General features: G+C 42.7%; 1 protein-coding gene across 3 annotated transcripts in view; it reads left to right on the top strand.

Annotated features, from left to right (window-relative positions):
- The window catches only part of LOC139461853 (ras association domain-containing protein 10-like), a 42,437-nt gene extending 25,777 nt beyond the window's left edge, over nucleotides 1-16,660 (top strand). Inside the window, exons 1-3 of one of the 3 annotated variants that reach the window (XM_071243334.1) lie at nucleotides 1,701-1,957; nucleotides 2,703-3,380; nucleotides 14,322-16,660. In XM_071243334.1, the coding sequence (XP_071099435.1) occupies nucleotides 3,375-3,380; nucleotides 14,322-15,959 (1,644 nt within the window). In that variant the 5' untranslated portion in view covers nucleotides 1,701-1,957; nucleotides 2,703-3,374 and the 3' untranslated portion in view covers nucleotides 15,960-16,660. Of the gene's footprint in view, nucleotides 1-1,700; nucleotides 2,151-2,702; nucleotides 3,381-14,321 lie in introns of those variants that run through there. The other 2 variants (XM_071243332.1, XM_071243333.1) reach the window with 2 other exon arrangements.
- The last annotated feature ends 267 nt before the right edge of the window (nucleotides 16,661-16,927 follow it).

The raw sequence follows: 16,927 nt of genomic DNA, 5'->3' as shown, positions 1-16,927 counted from the left end.
CAACGTTCGTGATCGAAAATTGGACAACTACACGATAGATAATGATACGAACACGTAATAAAAAAAAGGAAAAAGGATATAATCATATTGTTGTGTTACATTGTTAGCAGAATATGTTTTCTAATCATGCAACCTCTAAACTTTGACACAAAACTACTGTTACGGACTGTATGACTGATTCAAAATACTTTTTAAAGCATAGTCTGGAATGGAAGTCGCTAATTTGAGACAAGTTCCGCAATGCTTAAGAAAGCTGCTTTTTAGTGGCTTTTTAGGTGTGTCGGAGTCGGAGTGCGAGACTGTCGGAATATCTCGATATCCTTAGCTTCGAGTAACAGCGATATAACATAGATAGATTGATAAATGTTAGATTTGATTTAAAAATGGGTTCGATATATACATGGATCTCTGGTACATATTGATATAGCACTTCGACTTAATTCTTCGAAACAAGCGACATTGGGGTACTGCTGCCAGGGATTCTCTTTGATATATTTGCAGTAAACTACTCTTATAACAAACTCAAAGGGTCCACTACTTTTATTTCGTTATAACCGTAGTTCGTTACAAGCATATGTACAGCAAAAGGCCGGGACAAAAAACCCAGTACGTTATATCCGCCTGTTCGTTACAAGCACGTTCGTCACAAACGTAGTTTACAATACTCACATATACATATTTTCATTACGACGAAATACACATTTACATCGCAACAGCTACAGCATGAAAAAAACCAAGTCAGACTATTTATTTGCACATAAATGTATTTTACTTCTATAACGCACCGTCACATTGGTTTGCACCTGCGCACCATATTCAAACATTCCCACAACAGGCGAGCGGTGCACTGCGTCAACACGCTCTTCCTACGCACTCTCCGGCCAACGCACTCCCCTCCTGGGTCCTGGTGATGAGGATAATTGGTTTCCACCTGTATCTCCCCTCAGGTGTGACAACTCATCATATATTCCCCCTAACACGTGACACGTGAGATCAAACGCCGCTCAAGCCGAAACCCTGTCCCCGGAGCACGAGCCGTGAATCATAGTAATTCCCGCCAATTTAAAACTCCACTTTATCAGGTGTTAAGGGAAGGACCGAAGACAAGGTGTCATAGATCATATTTCATGTTCGCATATGTTGGAAACAGCTTCAAAACATGACGCGTCTTTCAAACATACAATGGTTTAGGTTCCATATGGTTAATCTGAACACGTACCGTCACAGAATAAGACACTATGTTCACAGGCGAATATTTACACTTACTTCTATTGTTAATATAGAATATTTACGTGATCATTTTCTCCAAGGTCGATTTTTTCAAAACGTTTTATTATTAAAAAAATATGACATAAAATTTAGAGTAAGATAAATATTTAGCTTTTTCTTCGCGAATTTGAAGAATGTGGGAACTTTGTTGTTTTTTAATATACTGTTGACTGAGTACTGTGTTTGTGTGTTCCGTGAATAGTAACCGATACAGCCACCCTCCTTCCCTGCCATTCTTCCGTCTTTGAAGCCTGGTATAAATGTTCTATGTAATGTAATAACTATCCAGTACAATCACCTCACAGCGGCCCAGAGGAATGCGAGCGGGCAATGATAGCGACATAACTGGTGTATCGCGGTATATATACCTCACTGTGTATGAGAGCCTTGGAGCGCGTATAGACTGCTATTATAACTCTAACGGCTTTCATTCGAAGAAGGCGGCTTGGGGCTGAGATAAGGCGTCACAACTTTGAATAAGATTACCGGGGATTACCCGACAGGGTTGTACGAGAGCAGCCCCGGGTGTGGGGGACGGTGGAGGATACTGGCGTTTGATTTGGCCGACGCAGTGTGGACACAGTCCGTGTTGACGATAGGCTGACCGGTGAGGTGGACAGGCTGTGCTGAAGCCCCACCCTGGGCTTGACCATCTCAACTGTATATCAACGGATGTTGTGATTCGATGGTATTACTTGTGTGTATTACGGTGTGGTCCTTGAAATTCAAATCGTTACAGCTGTGGGGTGTTGGTAGTGGCAGTAATTTGTGTCGTTTTGAGGATCATTTTTCTCCATCGTAACCCACGGGGGCCTACAAGGTGGTGTTTTTACACCCGAAGATTTGCCGGTTGGTGGCTGCATTGAGCAAGCGCAGTCAAGGTACGGTAATTGTCGGGTCTCGCAGCACGCACACACCTGAGAACAGAACGTGTGGTAGCTCGCGGGTGGGTGGGGGTCAGGTAGCACGTGCACTTATCCTCGAGTGTTGAGGGCACGCCCTTAGATGTTCAACGACATCAGCTGGGGAAGGTCCCGTGTCCACGTAGGTATAGTACAAGCTCGTGCCTTTTGTTTCCCTCACTTACAGTGGATTGGGGGTGGAGTTGAGGGAGGGGTGGGGGTGGGGGGCGTGAAGGGGGGGAGGGCAGGTGGCTCTACCCTTCGATACCCAGGAAGCCAGGACATACTTTTTTATCACAAAGGAAACCCCTTGTGTATGATCACTCAAGTGGAATAAAATAGAATAATTGTTGCCGTGTCTAATCGATTTTTTTTCCATCATACTCATGATAATACGCTACGTTCACAATTTCAAATTTCTTATACCCAAATGTCCCGGCGTGATCACCTGGCGTCGCCTATATATCGAGCTTCACTGTACACGGACACTGTTGTGTTTCACTTCCCTCACATGTTCCCTTTGCCTTGCAGCAAACACAAGCGGAACTACCACAGTAAGGGCGGTTGTCAAGTCGCATCTCCACCGTTGACGTCGCAGTGAGAGGAGGTTGGTGGAGTCAGCAGTGTTACTGACATGTGAGTCGACAGCCAAGTGGATAACGCTGCAGTTTGCACAGCGACAGGGAGACGACATAACGGAGGTGTTTAATTACTCGACGCAGAGCGAGGTGGTGAGCAGGTGCCTTTGCTCCAGGTGTTGCGGAACTACCACAACGCCATTTATCGCTTGTGTTTGCACTAACGCATGGAGATACATACCTTTCAATGACTATGGTTAAATGACTGTGCCTTAGGATCTGGAATTACAGACGTGGCTGGCAAAGTTTGATTAATGAGTCCCAGATGTCCATTTGTGAGTAACCTATATGAAGGTTCCTTGTAATACTGTGGATGTACGTCTCCGATACACGAATTCAGGTGACTATCTATTCGATACACAGCTCGATATATATCTGGTAACTGACAACCTCGTCGTATTTCATAACCAAAGTGGACAAAGAGCTCGACGGGAAAGTAATAAACTAACTTGTCTTCTTATTTGTGTACTCACAGTGTCTATCTCTGTGTGAAGTGATTGTGGATCATGTGTGGATTATACGGAGGACAGATACTGGTTCCCCAATCCAAGTTTCACACATAACCATGGAGGTACGTATTGCTTGAGCCACATACAGTGAAACCCCGTTAATCCGGACAGAAAATTTCCACTGAAATCGTCCGGATTAACAATTTTCCGGATTAATGAATTATGGTTTATGAGTCGTGTCACTTTGCATTCATGTATTCGTTCTCAGCAGTGAGTGTCCGGGGTAGGGTTTTCCGATTAACGGGGTCCGGAATAACGAGTTTTTTGCAGCGAGTTAGGTAAACGTCTCAGCGTTGCCGCAAATCTTTATTTACGCTTATATACGTAAATATACTACTCTATGTAGATTATGTGCTATTACTGCCGAAAAGAAATTGTGTTTCCAAATCCAGTTTCAACCCGGTTATATTTCTAACTTTGTCGGCACCATACCCATGCTCTTGGGTTTCTCCAAGATGGTTACTTCTAAGGCATGCATCGGTGCTTTTCTCCGACAATAAAGACATTTAACTAAAATATGTTCAAAGCGGCTTTTATTCTCTAATGATACTAAATTTATTTCACTGTTTAACTTCAATTTATATTAGTTTTTACATTTAACGTATTTCATAATATGCATATTTACCATTTTGTAGCTATTACAATCTCGTTTTTTTTAACATCAATACTCTTCTGCATCAACTGTCAGTACTATGTAAACTACCGGGCAAAAGAAATACACTCATGTTTGATGGTGTCTACAATGAAACAAACAACAAATGGTTCTCGATGGTGAAGTATTTGATACTGGTATCGTTGTTGTGTTTTTGGGGGGCACGGGTGGCCCAGTCGTCTAAGGCGCCGCGATTCACTGTACAGAATTGCTCCCCCTGGACACGCCTATGATTGTGGGTTCGAATCACGGTTCACCCCGATTATGTTTCTAGGTTTGTCAGCACCATACCCGTGCTCATGGGTTTCACCGAAGTGGTAAACGTCTAAGACCTGCATCACTTTGGGCTTTCCTCCCACATTAAGCTGACACGCCGTGATATAACTGTAATACTGTTAAAAAGCGGCGTTAAACCCAACTCACTCACTCACTCACTGTTGTGTTTTTGGGCCTCAGGCTCGGCAACGTTTTGATAACGTTTGTACTTAAAGTTTTTGACCAAATCCAATTTTCAAGAGTATATCTTCTTTTCCAATTTAGTATTTGAAAATTACATCACTGTAAGGTACACATTAACATACCTTAACAAACATAGCGAAATACTGGAATTAAAATCCGTCACGAAAACACAAAGGTTCGTATTGGCGTATTGAAAACTGCAAGTTCATGGGTGTGTGTTATCCTCGCTATGCCTCGTGATCTGCTTAAGATTTGTGTAAAAAAATATATGTGCTGATCGTGTGAATTTAAAGTATTCTATATGTAATCACAATACATTCCCTTGTATGATACATCCCTCAAGCATGCATATCATAGTCGTATATCAGTGCGTCTAATGCTACAATGGACCACATCGAACAGGCCGCAACTCGTGTCAGTCGGGTTGAAAACTTGCCCCTCTGTCTATTGACATTGTGTAAGAGCTTTTAAACTTGATGATTGGGCGTGCCATATGTCACATCAGGGCACGGCAACAGAGGAGTGGGGTCTTGAGATTTGTTCATCTGAACGGGGTCGAATTGGTGATTATTTATACACTACGTCTATCTACATGACTGTATACTATGTGTGGGACAACTTCTGTATCCGTGCTGTCGCCACGAATGTGTGAAGCCTGCTTTGTAAGAACCTCCTTTCATTCGCGTGTTTGAACTAAGGTTCAAATATTTTGCTCCAATTAACACGTGGTTTATTTGTTTAGAAACTTTGAATCTATTGACTCTGGCATAACCGGGGCTATATGAAAAGATCCATCAATCTACACGAACTACGAAACGAAATATTGCAAAACAACAAAATGAAATGAAGTGAAGTTAATGTACATACACCCAAATCGTTTTTTCATTATTATGTTATCTATTTTCCCCTTGTTTCCCCTTGTTTCCCCTTATGCCAACAAATGATGATGATGATGATGATGATAATTTTTTTTTTTTGCCCAATGTTAAAAAAAGTATTGACTTAAATTAGGTTTATGTAGATATACGTGCCTTAGCTGTTACGAACAGTCGCAAACCTTGCTCAATACGAATATGAATAATCATAATCTATATACGAAGAAACTTTAGTTCTCATGTTCCACGACATTTAGTATGCATTTATGCCTGCATGCATGGATCGGTCGATGATAATCACAACCAAGTCACACCAGCTTGAGAGACCAAATATCCCTTCGTGTCAATACAAGCGGCAATCTGTAACCTGACAAATATTGACCATTGTTCCACAAGCAACAGTTTGTCACAACGTGGTGGCAGCTGGGCTAGAACCGCTACAGCCGTGGCGAGAACTTACCCGTTGTGCCAGGTGTGACCGGGGTTGTAACCAGTGTAGGGTGTTTGTATAGCAGGGGATAAGTCGACTCAGAGACACGTTGGGGGTGACGACTTGTCACCCCGTGAGCAGTAATGTATTGTCATATACATGTGGTCTGTATTAGGAGGAAGCAGAGGTTTGTGGAGGAGTTGGGGGTGGGGGATGGCATGTAAACCATCATATGCATTTGTTTATTTACTACTACTACTACTACTACTACAACCACTACCTCTACTACTACAACCACTACTACTACTACTACAACCACTACTACTACTACTACTACTACTACTACTACTACTACTACTACTACTACTACTACTACTACTACAACCACTACCTCTTCTACTACAACCACTACCTCTACTACTACAACCACTACTACTACTACTACTACTACTACTACCACAACCACTACCACTACTGCTGATGCTACTACTACTACTACTGCTACTACTACAAACACTACCACTACCACTACTACTACTACTACTACTACTACTACTACTACAACCACTACTACTACTACCACAACCACTACCACCACTACTACTACTAATATACTACAACCACTACCTCTACTACTACTACCACCACCACCACCACCACTACTACTACTTCTACAACCGCTACCTCTACCACTACCACTATAACTACTACTACTACTACTACTACTACTACTACCACAACTGCTTGTACTGGTACTACCACTACCACTACCCCTACTGCTGCTACTACTACTACTACCTCTTCTGCTACTACTACTACGACTATACTACTACAACCACTACCTCTACTACTACAACCACTACTACTACTACTACTACCACAACCACTACCACTACTGCTGATGCTACTACTACCACTACTACTACTACTACTACTACTACTACTACCACAACCACTACCACCACTATTACTACTAATATACTACAACCACTACCTCTACTACTACTACCACCACCACCACCACCACTACTGCTACTTCTACAACCGCTACCTCTACCACTACCACTATAACTACTACTACTACTGCTACTACTACTACTACTACTACCACAACTGCTTGTACTGGTACTACCACTACCACTACCCCTACTGCTGCTGCTACTACTACTACTACCTCTTCTACTACTACTACTACTACGACTATACTACTACAACCACTACCTCTACTACTACTACCACCACTACTACTACAACCACTACCTCTACTACGACTACCACCACTACTACTACCACCACTACTACTACAACCACTACCTCTACTACTACTACCACCACTACTTCTACTGCTACTACAACTACTACTACCACTACAACTACTACTCTTCCTACCACCACTACTACTGCTACTACAACTACTACTACCACTACAACTACTACTCTTCCTACCACCACTACTACTGCTAATGCCACCATTATCACTACCACTACCACTACTACCACTACTCTCACTACCATCCCCTCAACCAACACTATTTCAACCATTACTAGTTGTACCTTAACCTCCAACACAATCGACATTTTCTATACAAACATATGACCTTATCAGTTACAACCGCCAGGAGACACGGCTATCTCGACCAAGTGTCACACTGTCTACCCCTCGATAATTGACCCTACCCATATGTATATTTCAATATATGATGCACGTATTCCATACTTAGATGTTAAGACTGTGAGTTAGATCATCAGGCCATTAGACCATAATTAGATCACTTCGTCAAGCCCTCATCAAAACCATGTTCCGTGTTGTGACATCGACATGTAGACCTGTCAACGAGACATCACAGTAGATGTCAATTTCCCATGCAATGGGCACCTGTCACTTCTCCCTTGACACATAACCTGCTGGTGAGTGTGGGAATTTATCGCGACCCACAACTCTCTATCTCCACTCAACCCGTCTTGTTCCGCATAAGATCTACCCTCCGTTCCTCAATGCCACAATATATATCTTTGTCATGTTATTCACACATGGCTGATTTCTCTGGGGCGTCAATAAAAGCAACGCATATCATATTCTCTAATTGAAAGTAAACTTTATTGAAAACAGCTTGATAATGCTAATCATTTAAATGACAGTTCACATTTGACGTAAACATACCAATGTATTTAGTTTGTGTACATGTTACACTGTGAACAGGGTTAAGGGACGTCGTATGATATATGGAGTGTTTGCCTGATATTTTCTAATTACATTTCCCTCACAAAGATTCATACACTTACTTATTATTGTGCTAGACATGGAGCCATGGAGCCTCATAAACAGTTTTTTGTTATTAAGGCGACGCTCTGATACAGGAAATCGGTCGTATCGTTCAACTCGTTTAATTAACCTGAGGATCGGGTAGTTAGTGCACCTGGCCTATCTCTAGCAGTTTATGCTAAACGTTGTGTTTATGTGGTCTTGTGAGATCGATTTTATTGCTTTTCACTGTGTTTGATGTCATCAAACTGTCAGTGAGGCAGGTCATATTTACATCTACTTTGTTTTGATATCACACGTTCCAAACATAATAGTTTATACTAAACACTGTGTTTATGTGGTATGTGAGATCGATTTTATTGCTTTTCGTTGTGTTTGATATCATCGAACTGTCAGTGAGGCAGGTCATATTTAGATCTACTTTGTTTTGATATCACAAGTTCCAAACATAGTAGTTTATACTAAACACTGTGTTTACGTGGTATGTGAGATCGATTTTATTGCTTTTCGTTGTGTTTGATGTCATCTAACTGTCATTGAGGCAGGTCATATTAGATCTACTTTGTTTTGATATCACAAGTTCCAAACATAGTAGTTTATACTAAACACTGTGTTTATGTGGTATGTGAGATCGATTTTATTGCTTTTCGTTGTGTTTGATGTCATCTAACTGTCAGTGAGGCAGCGCATTTTTAGATCTACTTTGTTTTGACATCACACGTTCCTGACATACCTGTTTATAGTGCAGTTGCTGATAACAGAGTTGAAGGGATGACCTGATGTATGATAGCTAGCCGAGTGTCAAGCTTGATGTTAACAGTTCCATTGTCAGGTCAATATCAAAGCTTTAAGAACATATTGAACCTTATCCAATTACAAGCATCCCGGTTCCACAAAGCTGTCTTAGCAATAGAATTAAAACTCCCAAACACTAACATAGTTATTACGATAATCGTAACCATGACTATGTATATGGTCCTATGGCCGGAATACAATAAATGATGATGATGATGATGAGACGAGCTTCTTGGCCTCAAATGCTCAATTTGAACTTGAATAAAAAATACGTTCCAACGCCTCATAGAATAACAGCCTGAGTGGTTTTTTATAGAGTTAAAAACAACATATGATACAAAGCATGGTCTTCACGCATTATCATACCTGTACCTGCTGAGCATGTGGTAACAGGTCCTGTCAAATACGGTATTCAGAGTTGTGCCCCTTAGCCTTACCAGGATTCGCCATGAATTCGAATGTCACATGTTTTCGCCATACATATGATTCTTAGTTTTCGTCAAATTGTGCAAGTGCGGATTTCACCAAATTTCTAAACATATCAGCTTTAGTTAGTGCTTTCCTCCACTATAACTGAAATACTATCAAAACAACAATTAACCGGTATGTGTACCAATCGTTGGAGTTGCTTGACCACAACGCACCGACTCTAATGGGACGTTTATATGAATATAGATGTCAAGTCAGTGCGAACAACAGAGATAATTGAACACTAGTGCGTGTAAATATTGTAATCACATCCCATCACAAACCGGCCGAATTAATGCCATGTCATCCCATTCTCTCACGTACATCATTTTCTCAGGTAGCGTTGCGATCAAATCCCCTCAGGATTTCAACAGACCCATCAATTTCCAGCGAAATCGCCCTTCTCCTCGAACTAACACACGCATCGCTGCGTTAGATAATTTTCACACGCATCGTCAAATTCTCAAAATTATAGATATGCTTTAATAAGCATGTGCATTGAAAGTCAGAGTCTTCCTTTATGGGTTTCTTTGCTTGTTTGATAACATCGTGGTACAAAAGACTCTTCACCTACGTCGGTGTATAACCGTGTGGTTCCTGTAAAGGGATTTCGGTGATAAAACACCACAGATGACAGTGTCTGCTTGACCAGTGTCCAAGTGGACGCCCAGTAAATACAGGTTATTATCCCCCAACATGATGCTACTGACCCCCACCTGCTCTGGCTTTATCTGTACATACATGAAAGCACCGCCGGACATTCAGTCAGCAGGTGGTGCCTTGTATGCTATGTTAACGTCCCGGCAAACAAATCGCACGGACAAACGATTTTAACCAGCTGAGAACGATGACATTGATGGAGAAGATCGTCTATATGTGAAACTCTATTGTAATGATTGCATCTTGAGCATGTGTTGCTGATGAAAATTGTATATATGTGAGCTTCATCTTCAGTTGGCGAAAACGATAACAGTTCTGTTGGTGAGAGCAGTCAGTTACTGTTTTGTTGGTGCCAGTCGCTAGTAACAGTTCTGTTGGTATTAGTAGTTATTGACATTTTTGTGAAAAAGACTAGTCAGTTACTGTTTTGTTGGTGCCAGTCGCTAGTAACAGTTCTGTTGGTATTAGTAGCTAATGACATTTTTGTGAAAAAGACTAGTCAGTTACTGTTCATTTGGTTCTAGTCGCTAGTAACAGTTCTGATGGCATTAGTAGTTAGTGACATTTTTGTGAAAAAGACTAGTCAATGACTGTTCATTTGGTTCTAGTCGCTAGTAACAGTTCTGTTGGTATTAGTAGTTAGTGACATTTTTGTGAAAAAGACTAGTCAGTTACTGCTTGTTGGTGCCAATCGCTAGTAACAGTTCTGTTGGTATTAGTAATTAGTGACATTTGTGAAAAAGGCTAGTCAGTTACTGTTTTGTTGGTGCCAGTCGCTAGTAACAGTTCTGTTGGTATTAGTAGTTAGTGACATTTTTGTGAAAAAGACTACCCAGTTACTGTTCATTTGGTTCTAGTCGCTAGTGACAGTTCTGTATATATTATATTAGCAGCCAGTCAGTAACATTTCTTTGTAGCTGGTGAATGTTCAACAATTGTTTTACAGATGGATGCCTTTATTTGATATCATTGTTGTCTGTGCACATCACATTGTTTGTTTGTTGTTTAACGTCGCACTCAGCAATATTCCAGCTTTATGACGCCGGTCAATAAATAATCGTGTCTGGACCAGATAATTCAGTGATTTATATCATGGGCATCGATCTACGCAATTGTGATACGATGACATGCATCCACCAAGTCAGCGAACCTGACAACCCGATCCCGTTAGTCGCCTCTTAGGAAAAGCATAGTCACCAGTTACGACAAGCAGGGGCTGCTGTAGCCCAGTGGTTAAAGTGTTCGCTCGTCATGCCAAGGATCCGAGTTCGATTCCCAACGTGTGTACAAACTGTGAATTCTATTTCTGGTGTCCCCCGCCAGATATACTTACGCTGGTTTAAACCTCGTTATATGATATATTTGGCATTCTATATATTAATGTCTTTCATCTTTCATCATTCATATGATAAAACCTCTGATATGATATGGTATATTTGGTATCGTCACAGCCCTGTTATGTCACACATCTATTATTCTCCCCCCCCCCCCATCGTTAATGTACTCCCGCAGTTCTAAGACCTCTTGCATCACATATAGAGTTTGTCTGAGTTGTTTCCAGCTATAGTATACACCCTTAAGTCTAAACTTACCCGCTTTATAAACACCTCACGCATTTTGAGCTTTTCTAAAAAAATGTAGAAACACACAAGACATTAAGTTTAAAAATATGAGATCGAACTGCGAAATGTGACAAATTATGTTAAAACATACAGTCTTATAAAACCAGAATCTGTATTTCGATAAGCTACGTAGTTGTCCCCGATAAAAAGATTTGAAACAGCCGTGGGGGTTGAGTGTAAAGTTGCCGAGGTATACGCAGGCTGGGCTGAACACCCCGGGGGTGACGATGTTTGATGGATTACAGATCTTACTCTGGGAGCTTTTACAACCTACCCATGGGGTACTCTCATACATATATCCAGATATGTAGCAAGTCACGCGGTGTTTTCTACCGTCGACCAGGGACGGAATGGAGGAGCCTGGTAGTCAACGGATGTGTTTTTAACATTGGAGGGAAGTTCTGAAGTGGATAATTGAAATGGGAAAACTGCTTGTGTTTCAGTTTTATCAGTACATGCATTGCGTGTCCTGACAATAAAATTATAATTGATAAGCTGGAGGCTCTGAATCATGATTAAAATGATATGTTATGAGATAAAACAATTAATACTAAAGATATAATTCATGAAATATTGAAACATTGCCATGCACGTGATTCTGATGTTTTCGTATGCTTAGAAAACCTGTTTGCAGAGGTGTGTCGTATTACTATCGAGAGAAATACTCCCCCCCACCTTCTAACTGTAATGCTAGTCTCCGACGGCAAGCTTCAATATGTAGTCAAGTCACATAGGTGTCCCAAAACAAGAGCTCGTTTGAAGGTAGCCATCGATAGTTCATCCTAAGCGCTGCTTAATACCATATTTCTTACATTACCGTGTTTTTTACGTCACTTGGATTTTCTACACAGAAGTTCTAACTAGTGTCGGTGTAGAAAGGAATTCAACTATGATGTGAAATGTATTCTGCTGTAACGTGTTTTGCTCACGTGTTATTTTAGGCTTTCCAGCCTCTGTGTATCGCTCGATGACTCCCTCTAAGTACAGTGTTATATAAGGTACTCACGATAACACAAACTCACTACCCGCCTAGTAATTCTCGTTTAACAACCCGCCAAGGGTATCAACTATCTGTTGACGCTATCACGTATCATCGATTAGGAATTAACTACCATATCCCGGCAGTAAATCCGCAAGACTCTGTCACGTGACCCCTAATCGGTAGCAGTGTAAACTCGCTGATGAATTTTTGCATGTATTTTAATACCGCATTGACATGTCCCACTATAGTGAAGGCGCTTCAATAACGCTCACCCTGCTCGACAAACACTGCCCTCTCCCAGGAGGTGGAATGAATACTACAATAATACCCCCATTGTTTTCTAAGCTGTGTGTGTGTGAACTCAATGTGCAGCTAGAACACTCCACAAGTGCCTCAATTGTCCATTGAAAAATTGTCATCAACCGCTTGTCCCCAAAGCCATTGCTTTTACCGACTTTCAACTGTCTATCGATTGTCAACAATTGTCAACTTACTAACGTCTCGTGCATGGGATATTGTGTTTTATAGCTGTTAATGGTCAAGGCACGCGCTATCATTAATTATATTCTATGCACGGCCGCAGGACCTGCCTTGGGTCGATGTTCCTCTATAATCCCCTGCTGCTATGCTGATCGCCTTCTACCTACAGTAAGCCTGTACTTGATGCTTTGTCAGGACGGGTCTGTCAGTTTGTACAGAGCGTGACTGTATGCGATTAAGGTGTGGGGATGATAGGTTTGGGATAAATAACATTAATCATTTATTGATGTATATTGATAGTGTGTGTACGTTCGGGGATAGTTCGGGTACAGCTGTAATACATCCATTTGGGGACGCACGCCATGAGGGGTGACGTCGGTAACGGCTCACATGTAACCAGCAGCGTTACCAACCTGATCCAATAAGTCCAGTATGTACATCATCAACGGATTGTGGACGGATTACAGTTCAAACCTGTAGAAGACGCCGTCATTATATCATCTTGAGCACATGTATCGTGTTCATTTGGGCTCGAATTGGTCAGTGGTAGAAGAAGCAACAATTCGCCGTATAGAGTTGTATCCCTTAGCTCGGATCTGCTCATTGTAGGTTTGAAGCCCTGATTCCCATCATCCTTGCTTTGTAGCGACATACCCACACTCGTGGCTTAACATCCACGACCTGCGTCACTTAGGATATTCCTCCCTAATTAATCTGTTATTACTGAAATGCCACTCAAAGTGGTCTTTAACTCAATACCCCTGTCTGACGCTCGGCATCAAGGGGCTAAAGCAAGAGACTGGTCGGCTCGGAGTCCGCATACTGTGTCTGAGTCGGGTATTCATGTTATCATGGTATCTCAGTGAGCTAGCACTATAAATCGGCATCAGTCCGGACTAGTACAAGCAGCCACGCACGCACGCACGCACGCACGCACGCACGCACGCACGCACGCACGCACGCACGCACGCACGCACGCACGCACGCACGCACGCACGCACGCACGCACGCACGCACGCACGCACGCACGCACGCACGCACGCACGCACGCACGCACGCACGCACGCACGCACGCACGCACGCACGCACGCACGCACGCACGCACGCACGCACGCACGCACGCACGCACGCACGCACGCACGCACGCACGCACGCACGCACGCACGCACGCACGCACGCACGCACGCACGCACATAACACGTGCATGCACGTCGCCATGTAAGTGCAATTATCTTGGACGCGACGTTAAACCCATATTACCTTTAACTCAATACACATATGGATATATGTTAAATGACTCTGCATTTTGTCTTCCAGATGGTGTTAGACTCTCCAAACCCCGGTCCTCATGACCTCATGACCCTTGACCCGACCACATCGGAAATCCCGATTCTGTTAGGCGGTACAGTTAGATGGGTCACAGGCCTGACGAAGCGGACGACCTGCGATGACGTCATATACGCCTTACTCTACCAAGACGGCAACCACGAGGGCGAGACAACAGAGAACTACGCCATCTTTGAAAGATGGCGGGACGTGCAGCGGCCATTACAGGCCAGGACGAAAATAATGAAGATCTGGAAGGCCTGGGGTGTAGAACAGAATAACGTCGAGTTGTCGCTGAGAAGGCTGCAGGACCAAAGCTACATGTCTGGCGAGTCGTACAGGACTAGTCGGAGACACAAGCGTAGCAGGCACAAGACTCGTCATGGCAACGACTGTGGTTGTCGTCCTGGAGCCCACAGAAACTGTTATAGTACAGGGAAGTTGCGCTCTCTTGAGAGCCTTGTGAAACTAGTCATTGCGCAGGAGCGGAAGTTGCACGACCTGGGTGAAAGAATTGATAAAACCGATAACAAAATTGACAATCTTGAAACTCGTCGCCATTTTAGCCGTGTGAAACAAAGTGGCGACGATTATGTTCAAAGTGCTTACCTCGACAGTCTCAGTGAAGATAGTATGGATGAGCTGTTTGGTAATGTGAAATCGGAAGATATTGAAGCGTATTTGGAATATTGTCAGAGGATTATCAAATTGGAAGATAAATTAACAGGTGAGAACAGTAAATTGAGAGATGTCACCAGAAAGTTACAAGAATCTCTTGCCAAGAGTGACTGTGTAGGTAACGGTGTGTCTAGTCTGACTGACCTTGACCTCTCTTTGCCTCTGAACCAGCAGCTGGAGCAGGTTCAGGTGGAAATGAACCGCCTGGTGAGCGCGGGGATGATGCAGAAGTACCAGGAGGACTCGATCAAGCGAGAGTTGCACCAGTGTGACAAACAGATCGAGGTCAAGAGACAGCTCATCAGGTCACTCAAACATGACCTGGACAGTCTTCAGGTCCGATTGGACAGTGCCAATGTGGACCAGAGACAGGACGAATCCACTGAGGATGATGCCGATGATAGAGTGTCTATTATACAAGTGCATGACTCGCCTCCCAAGTCGAGGAACAAGTCAGTGACGTTTGATGATAGGTTCAATCACATGCATGTCATAGGGACGTCTCACGAGAGTCTGATGGAGAGACTCGGTAGCTGTGACAAGAATGATCCCAGCAATCATCAGACTCCCCCCTACGTCAACGACAGCTGCTACAGGAGGCGGCCCCATCACACAGCTACTCAACAGAAAGTCACGTCCATTTTGAAAAACAAAGAACAATATAGTTATAAAGCAAATTCCAATTCCCCTGTTAATACTCGAGTTGGTCCTGATACGGGGTCAGTCAATCAGTCCGACACATCCCCGGGATCTGAACTTGACCGGCTGACCAATGCCCATGACAGTGGCCGGTATCATTTGCCGAGTGGGATGTACACGTTTGCCAATGATGGACATTACTCTCTGCTCGACTCTTCTAACAAGCAGTACAAAGACGAGGACTCCAACTCCGACACAGGCCTCAGTTCCATGCACAGTGACGAGTCCCCTGGTCTAGAGACCCTGGTCTAGACATTGTCTATTCCTGGTTCGGACCAAGCCTATTCGTGGTGTGGACAAAATCTATTCCTGGTGTAGACGGAATCTATTCCTGGTGTAGACGTAATCTACTCCCCGTGTAGGCACAATCTATTCCTGGCATAGACACTGTCTATTCCTAGTGTTGTCACAGTCTATTCCAGGTGTAGACACAGCCTATTCTTGGCATAGACATGGCCTATTCCGGGTGTAGAAATGATCTATTGCTGGTGTAGGTGCAGCCTATTCCTGGTGTAGACGCTGCCTATTCACGGTATAACACAAAACACAACCTATTCCTGGTGTAGTCTGTTTCGATGTTTCCCAGTAACTATAACTGTGACCGTTGTTTTCTTAAGCAACTTTTTTTATAACTTGATCCATGTTGACAGTGTTCTTTTCTGGCATTTTGACGATAAGAACGTACACACGTCCAATTTCCCCGTAGCCCCTGGTGACCGCGTATAGGGCGAGCGCAATACTGCCTTCACCGACTCATATCCAGACATAATAGGGCACACATTAATGCAAGATTTACCTTTGGTCAACCAAACCAAAACAGCTGATGAACATAAGATATATAGATTTCCAGATAATAAATTGCCTATTTACTTCTCAAAATACTGTTAGTAAGTTAAAGCACAACATCGCATTACATAGAAATTGGTGTTGTTTAAAAGGCTAGAATACTCATTTTCGCCTAATTATTGTTCAGAATGTCCAATTCATTATAACTTCAATGACTTGCTATCATAAAGCACATTTTACAGCTAATTACCTTATTGATATTGTATAAACCGTTTCATCTGACCAATTCATGGGGCATTCTTCCAACAATATTTAATTAGCATTTTCAAGTCAGAAATGGCAAACAGCAAAACCTGATCCTCTCCGAATCTTGGGTCTATCAGAAATATCGAGCTACTGAAGTTCGAGACACACGGAACACCGAAAACAGAGTT

The sequence above is a fragment of the Haliotis cracherodii genome, unplaced genomic scaffold (assembly GCF_022045235.1).
Source record: "Haliotis cracherodii isolate W230 unplaced genomic scaffold, xgHalCrac1.p SCAF_15, whole genome shotgun sequence".
Lineage (NCBI taxonomy): Eukaryota > Metazoa > Mollusca > Gastropoda > Lepetellida > Haliotidae > Haliotis > Haliotis cracherodii.
Note: the sequence above shows the minus strand (reverse complement) of the source record. Positions and strands in the feature narration are given on the sequence as shown.